General features: G+C 47.9%; 3 protein-coding genes across 3 annotated transcripts in view; 1 reads left to right on the top strand and 2 right to left on the bottom strand.

The window, feature by feature from the left end:
• Nucleotides 1-345, top strand: part of LOC126578319 (uncharacterized) — a 604-nt gene extending 259 nt beyond the window's left edge. Inside the window, exon 2 of the mRNA XM_050240748.1 lies at nucleotides 22-345. Coding sequence (XP_050096705.1) covers nucleotides 22-234 — 213 coding nt within the window. The 3' untranslated portion in view covers nucleotides 235-345. The remainder of the gene's footprint in view (nucleotides 1-21) is intronic.
• A 140-nt stretch (nucleotides 346-485) lies between these two features.
• Nucleotides 486-4616, bottom strand: LOC126578318 (cathepsin L-like). Its single transcript, XM_050240747.1, has 5 exons — nucleotides 4458-4616; nucleotides 4241-4353; nucleotides 1659-1873; nucleotides 1452-1579; nucleotides 486-1384 (listed from the first exon to the last, which is right to left on the bottom strand). The coding sequence occupies exons 2-5, from the start codon at nucleotides 4331-4333 to the stop codon at nucleotides 786-788; spliced, it is 1035 nt and encodes a 344-aa protein (XP_050096704.1). The 5' UTR covers nucleotides 4334-4353; nucleotides 4458-4616; the 3' UTR covers nucleotides 486-785.
• Nucleotides 4617-5870: 1254 nt separating this feature from the next.
• LOC126574611 (procathepsin L-like) lies at nucleotides 5871-7111 on the bottom strand. Its single transcript, XM_050234897.1, has 4 exons — nucleotides 7013-7111; nucleotides 6726-6934; nucleotides 6541-6665; nucleotides 5871-6469 (listed from the first exon to the last, which is right to left on the bottom strand). Exons 1-4 carry the CDS (start codon nucleotides 7094-7096, stop codon nucleotides 5871-5873), a joined length of 1017 nt encoding a protein of 338 aa, XP_050090854.1. The 5' UTR covers nucleotides 7097-7111.
• Between the last annotated feature and the right edge of the window lie 389 nt (nucleotides 7112-7500).

Genomic DNA, 7500 nt, shown 5'->3' with positions numbered 1-7500 from the left:
TTCCTATTGCTCTCCTTGTAGTTCGACACCGGCCTGGCGCGTTTCCAGGCGATGCGGGTGAGCCACTTCGAACACTTCAAGCCCACCGGACGGTCCTTCAAGATCGGTTTGTTTACCGTCGTGATTCCGATCTTTGTGTACGCCAAGATGATGAAGCACGAGCGCGACCAGCGGGAGCACCAGTATCGCACGGGTCAGGTGGCTTACGCTGATCGTCGCTTCAAGTTCATCTAAAGCGGTGCTCCAGTGTGGCGGAGTTGTGTAGAATAACGAAAAGCAGCTGTGGAGGCAGGGCAAGGCACACTAGCTCGAAGCGCAATAAATTGGAAAATGTTTGAAACCAAACAGACCGAGACGATCACGGGAATCCTTTCGCAGGTAACTCGGGGGACGGTTGTTTCGTGAAGCAAGCCATGAACAGAGGAATTTCATGAAAGATGTCGGTAATGCTCGACTCTTAAAAATAGGTTAAAGCAACACAAACATTATTTAGAATGGGCCACATTGGACTTTATTTCGTACTTATCGTTAGGATACTCGTAAAAGGAGAACATTTAATTCTTACTCACTAACTGCGCTGTCCGTTCCCTTCTTTAAAAAGAGAATGGGAGACCCAGCCACTACTAGTAGCGCTCTGGGGGAAACAGGGTGGAAGCAGCGTACACTCTTCTCTAGCTCTAGCTTCTCTTCCTCGTTGAGCTACATCAACCAACGAGAGGTTGTAATGTAAATTGTACATATCACACGTATGATGACGCAAAAGGACCGGCACTAGGCGACGTCGCTTACACCAACGGATAGCTGGCGGTGGTAGCGATACCGCAGTGATTCTCGCGATTGCGGGCCATCTTCACGTAACCCTGGTCGCCCCAGGTCGTACCCCACGAGTTCTTCACCAGCCAGTAGTCCTCGCCGTCCTCGGTCGTACCGTAGCCCACGGCAAGCACACCATGGTCGAGCTGCTCCGAGTCGCACTGTGGCTCGTAGTACACACCCTCCGAGTAGAACTGGAACGATTCGTGCGATGCATCGATGGCCACCGAGACCGGTCCGACGGTGGCGAGAGCCTTCTTCAGTGCCTTCTCATCACCCTGCGGAATGTCGACGAAACCCTTGTCGGTCGCACCGACGGCCTTCGGGTTGAAGTGGCACTCATCATCGATCGCCTCGTACGGGTAAGCCTTCTCCGTATCGATACCCTTGTTATCCTTCACGTACTGGAAGGCATTATCCATCAGTCCACCGTTGCAACCATTGTTTCCGTACTTGGAGGAGCAATCGACCAGGTTCTGCTCCGACAGTGACACCAGTTTGCCCGTCTTGCGGAAGTGCTGTCCCTCCAGCGCACCGGTAGCCGAGAACGACCAGCACGAGCCACAGTGTCCTGGGAAAACAATTATCATGATCGATGAGTTAGCAGCTGAGTGATCTAATATTAGGTAACACTCTACCTTGATCCTTCACCGGCGTAACAGCTCCCTTCTCACGCCAATCGATCGTCTTCGGGACTTCCACGTTGGCTGGCTCAATCCAGCTGACTGGTTCCTCGACGGTCATCAACTGTTCACGACCCAGCAATCTGTGTACAGGGAGAGAGGGAGAGAGCGCACCATTAGTCAAGCGTCTTGCCCGATCGTCGTTGATCTTTCGATACTTACTTTGATCCTGCAGCCGCAGAGCGGTTGAATCCGTTGAGTGTGTGGACAAACTCTTCATGCAGCAGATCGGCATACTTGTTCACACGCAGACGGAACTTTTCCTGCCCAAGGTCAAAGCGTTGGTTGTGCTTGGCGATCTTGTGTTTATTCTGCACATAAATCTTCATACGGATTCGCTCCTCTGACTCACTGTCGTACTTCTTTCGATGTTGCAGCTGCAATAGAAGCGGAAGAAGGAAGCGTTTGTTAAGTGAAGCTCATTTGTCTCAATATTTATGTTTCCACACCGTCTCCCCCAAGTGGGGTTGCGATCAGGCCGGTTGACTCAGCATAATGATGTGGAAATAAACATTTGCTTCATATGCCAACTCGATCGCGTGCACACATTATGCTTCAATTGTAACATTGTGTGGTGCATGGAACGACGCAGAGTGCGATAACTCACGTTGGGCTCGCGCGCGGGTACAGGATATCAAGCAACCATTGATAAACCAATTACATAAAGGCATTTTATATAGTAGCGGCGGCGAATCGTTCTGGCACCGGGCAGCAGGCTGAAAAACGCACTACTTGGCAACCTCGCACAACCTTCAGGCGACCCAGCCGAGCAAGCAAACGCAAAGTAGCGAGGACACGTGCATGAAATGAAGCGATGGAACCGGGCATGTCGGTCACTATGATTACAATTTGTTTTTCATGATTCGCCCTTATAGTCCCACAGGCTACGCTGTTCTCTGATTCAAGCGATGATCGATAGCTCAGCTAGTTTCACTCGGAAATGTACAAACAACATTTGATCCACATGATGATTGGAGCAGTGCGCAGCATTGTAACTACCAGCATCGATCGCACCATGATCATTACGTCAATTAAGGCGTAAATGGAAATCGCTAATCTCTAATGATCCTTGCTTCCTCTGTTCCCGGGAGTAAAGTTGAAATAGTTTGGACCTCTGAAACTCCTTATCAAATAACGCTGTCGTCGTCGCGACCGTTGGGAGGTGATAAGGCTTTAGCATAAAGAAGCAGTATGTCGTACTCGATCCGCAATGTTGCGTCATCCGGCCCGAAAGGGGGAAAGGAGGCCACCAGCTTAGAACAAAGAGCAGAGAAACGGAGTGATGATGGTGATGAGACGGCGGCACCAGCGGTCGCACGGCACCGGAAACCGGTTGGCGTCGGAAAGGAAATCAATGTACCAGCACCAGCAGCATTCTCGAGGGTCACACGCCCGGGGAATATGGGCACATTATCAGCCCTCTTTTTGATGCTGTAATTATGCTGCTGGTGGAGGTCGCCCTCAGCTCGGCCTTGGACGGCGTGTTGTGGTCATTTTAGCATGATTTTGTGCTGGATCGCAGCTGCCGCTATGTTCGACAGAGAAATGCGATCACTCAGCACTGGTTGGCCGAGGCTGTTGTTTGTTTGTCTGTTTCGGTAAAATGTGTTTTTCCCGAGAACGTAATGATTCATTTAACATTCTGGTCTCCGGCGTACAACAATGTTCTATCGGCTTATTTATCACCCCGGAACGATCGCAACGGTTCGTCATCGTTAGCAATCCCATAATATGTTTGCTTAGATGCCCGGTAACAAAAGAACGAACTCGGTTGCTACCTGAACAAAAAAAGGAATTTTGCTCTCTGTGTCGTTTGCTTTCGCATTTCGTTTCCTTGCGTACTTCATATTCCCTTCCCCAGGAACAAGTGCCAAAGTATATCTGATCCCATCCGTGCCTTTCATCATCTACTTCGTCTCTTTTTCGGACCACAGACGAGATTCTTTGTCGTTTGACGAGAAATCTGAGATGCACGACACCAACATCCTGAGCAGGCGATGCGCGTTTGGTTTTCGCGAAAAAAAAGGAACAGTAGCTGACCGACGCCGAAAACAACGTAAATAAATCGTCAGCTGAGAGCGCGCGATGGCACAAATACATCCGAAAGACACGCACCTGCCTTGTTTCCGACCCTTCCTCGAAAATGCTCGTGTTGTGACAAAGAAAAAAAGGGTGATGAAATGGTTTGCGTGCGATAACGCGCCATCGAATCGCGCGTTTGGGGTTTGGTCAACGATCTTCAACGGCGAAAACGATGACCTTCTGCTCTTGTTGGTGGTCGTGGCGTGATTAGACTTTGAAGATGCTGGATTTAACGTTATCGAAGGTTGCCATTTTGTGGCACCCACTCTGCCATCGCCGTGCTGGTGGCTTTGTTGTGCCCCAACCGACGCCAGATGACCCAGAAAAACAAATTTCAACCGCGACCAGCTGGTCGATGTATGTACGCCCCTTGTGATAATGCGATTTGGGACGCTGACCCTGTGCGATTCGGAAAATACGCCGAGAATCGCGTAATACGCCGCACGGTAATCGCTTGAAACGCACTATCAGTTCACAAAATGACGCCATACGCCCTCTGCCGACGAGTGTGGCTCAAAAGCGGGTTTTCCTCATTTGTACTTCCCGTTTTGCGTCGATTACCATCACTTCCCGGACCGCAGCTCGACCCGTTGGCTAATCGCTGCTGGTCGCCGTTTCCTCCCTGGAAATTTATGCCCAACATAATCGAAGCGAAAACTTACCTTAAAAGCGTTCCACTCTTCCTTCACGAGATTAAAAATGGAGACGGCATTGGCGGCCGCCAGGAACGAAACGAGCAGTACAAACAGCTTCATTGTTAAAAGGCTTCTTTTTTCTGCGGCAGAAAGAAGGAAACGAAAATGGTGGTAACGCCAACTCCGATTTGCTTCCGCAGGCAGGGCTCGAATCGCAGGGAATCGAAACAAAATGTCGTCTTACCGAGCACAAGGTGAATCACACTTTAAGATCGCCAATTACAAACGGTACAACACACAGAACGCACTGATGGACACCACGAGAACACGAGAACCTCTTCCCTTGACGAGTACGAGTTTTGTAATTTTTGTCAAGCGAGCGCCGCTCTTATTATATACGAGGGGGGAAAAGGGGTTTGCGCTTTTGTTTACGCTTGCGATGCGGAAAGCGAGACAAGACACAGGTTATCTCACGCGTCAGAGTGAAACGGAAGAGATAAAGGCCATCGCAAAATGAATGCGTTTGCGTTCGTATTATATTTTCGACAGAACAATCGTGCAAAAAAAGGATGCGTTTTCCATCAAAGGAGTCCTTGTGTCGACAGAAAAAATAAAATTATGATCATAGAAAAGCAAACGCCACAATTTTTTAGAGGCATTTCGTTGAATTGTTCGGGGAAAATTGTGATCGCACGACAGAGTTGTTGTCCGGTGGTCGGAATAGCGAGAATTTGTGGCTGAAGAAAACTGCCGTGTTCTGTGATAATTTAAGGAGCAATAAGAGATATCTTGAACAATGAAAACTACACTGCAAACATATTTGTCATCGTGTAAAAGTGGTAAGGTTTCTTTGTGTTACCCCAAGTCGTCATCCTTTTATTACTCACAACTCCGATAAGGATATCAGCGCCTCCATAACGCGCCTTTCTTTTCGAATTCGTCTGTCTGGCGCGATGACGGCATTTCCTTGACGGCTTGAGGCATGTATGTTTAATCTTCGATGCTAATGAGCCATCGTCTGGGTGGTAAACATGCACAAAAGGATGCCTCAAAACATTGATGCGCAACATGAACTTCGAATCGTGTAATCAGCCCCCATTACGTCCGGCCTTACGCTCCTGAGCACGCGGTGGTCGGTGCTGGCGGATACGGCCACCGACACCGACACCGATTTCCGATTGTTCCACATTCAGGCAAGTAACACGGCCGTGTTTACTACGCTGTCATTCATCCCCATGCCCCCCGGTCCAAGGATTGGCCACTTGAAAGTGCACTCCAACTGCGACATGCGATCGTGGCGCTCGCGGATGGAAGGATCCAATTATCGGTAGATGAACCCGAGGTCCTCCAATGCAGTCAGCCTGTTCCAGTTTCAATCTGGTTTATAATACGTACCATGCGCAAGATCAGACATGGATGATGGATGTTGGATCGCGATGTCCGCGGAATTTCCATGCTGCAGATCATCAACCGTTGGGCCGATCGTTTTTCGATAGAATTATGTGGATTAGAAACGTTTCGATCAGGACACAAGAGTTAACCATGTTGCAGAATGTTGCTGATTCATATAGTACGTTTATTGTAAAAGCACTCCAATTAAAGAGCAATCGCATTAATCGTTATTTATGTGGTTACTCGATTCCCAACCGTTATCATATCAAACCAGCGGATAGTATGCTTTGTTGGCTATACCACAACTATTGTTGCGATTGCGAGCCATTTTTATGTATCCCTTGATGCCCCAACTAGTGCCCCATGAATTTTTCACCAACCAAAAATCCTCGCCCTTTTTAGACGTACCATAGCCGACCACTAGCATGGCATGAGTAAGATTTGTCGCGCTGCACTGAGGATCATAGTACACACCGTCCGCGTAATGCTTGAAGGTGTGTTGTCTGGAATCAACGACGATCGAAATCGGTCCCACGGTGGCAACGGCTTTCATGAGCGCATCCTCGTCACCGCTTGGAATGTGGACGTAGCCTTTCACTTTGGCACCGATTGCTTTCGGATTGTAGGCACATGGTCCCTCCGTCGCTCGATACGGATAGCCTTTTTCCGTGTCGATACCATGGTTCTGCTCGATATACTGGAAAGAACGATAAATGGCGCCTCCTTTGCATCCTTTGTTGCGGTAATTGGATGTACAATCGATCAGATTCTGTTCCGACAAGGATACCAGTTTGTTCTTTTTGCGAAAATGTTGTCCCTCCACGGCACCGGTAGAGGAAAAGGCCCAACACGATCCACATTTTCCTGCGAGATGATTCATGAAAATTGTTCATGAAAGTGCTCGAGCAAGCGTACAACAAGAAATAGAGACTAACCTTGATTCTTAACCGGCGTAACGGCTCCCTGCTTACGCCAATCAACATTTTTGTGAATATATACATTTGCAGGCTCCATCCAGGATACGGAGCTGTTGCCTAGTCTACGCCTTTTACCTGCGATCCTGCTTAGTGTGACATCGGTTAGTGCAATGGTATCTTTTAGTATCTACGCTTCTAGTCACCTATTAGACAACCCATCGTTGTATGTACAGTATGTGTCCAAGTATTCCGAGTGAAGCAAATCAGAGAACTGGTTCAAACGAAGACGAAACGATTCCAGACCACGATCATATCGCTTGTTGTGTTCGCCAATCTCTAACTTGTTCTCCAAATAGATCTTCATTCGAAGCTGATCCTCAGATGCGCTCTCGTAGTTCTTCTGATGTTCCCGCTACAGACGTAAAAGAAGCAAGCGAAGTGGTATCCTTAAGAATTGGTCACTCAACCGACTGATCACTTGAAACCTTACTTTGTATGCTTCCCATTTTTTGCCCACCACATCAATGTCGGAGATGGCACTATAGGCGGTAACCATAAGTAGAAGAAGTTTCATTTTTTAAACGTTCGCACTAACATGAGCACTTACAAAAGCCTCGGCTTGCTTGCGACTAAAGGATCAGAAACCGGGCCAGCCCATTTTATCGCTTGTTTCTACTTCAAATGTACATAATTTGGTTATTTCTTTCTTTCTTATGTTTTAGTGATAGAGTACACTTGGGTAAGGGTACGCGTGGAGTGAGAGTACGCACTAGAATTTTCGAGAAAAGGCGAACCTAGTATCGCACAATCGTGTAGCAGTTTTGACTTACTCAGTCCATCATACATTAAACATTGTTTTGAGCATATGCTACGCAAACATTCTGGTTTTAAGAATTGCAAAAGCTACAAGAAAAAGTACAAGCTCAATTTTCAACAGCACATTGGAGGACAATACTATCCTTTATTTCGTATAAATAT

Source organism: Anopheles aquasalis, chromosome 3 (genome assembly GCF_943734665.1).
Source record: "Anopheles aquasalis chromosome 3, idAnoAquaMG_Q_19, whole genome shotgun sequence".
Taxonomy (NCBI): Eukaryota; Metazoa; Arthropoda; class Insecta; order Diptera; family Culicidae; genus Anopheles; species Anopheles aquasalis.
Note: the sequence above shows the minus strand (reverse complement) of the source record. Positions and strands in the feature narration are given on the sequence as shown.

Excerpts from the sequence above, each read along its gene's own strand:
- LOC126578318 (XM_050240747.1), bottom strand. The coding sequence starts at position 4,333 with ATGAAGCTGTTTGTACTGCTCGTTTCGTTCCTGGCGGCCGCCAATGCC. Across the intron at positions 1,580-1,658 it reads TCTGCGGCTGCAGGATCAAA|ATTGCTGGGTCGTGAACAGT; the intron begins GTAAGTATCGAA and ends CCCTGTACACAG. Across the intron at positions 1,385-1,451 it reads TACGCCGGTGAAGGATCAAG|GACACTGTGGCTCGTGCTGG; the intron begins GTAGAGTGTTAC and ends TTGTTTTCCCAG.
- LOC126574611 (XM_050234897.1), bottom strand. The coding sequence starts at position 7,096 with ATGAAACTTCTTCTACTTATGGTTACCGCCTATAGTGCCATCTCCGAC. Across the intron at positions 6,935-7,012 it reads AAAAATGGGAAGCATACAAA|CGGGAACATCAGAAGAACTA; the intron begins GTAAGGTTTCAA and ends TTACGTCTGTAG. Across the intron at positions 6,666-6,725 it reads AACGATGGGTTGTCTAATAG|GATCGCAGGTAAAAGGCGTA; the intron begins GTGACTAGAAGC and ends CACACTAAGCAG.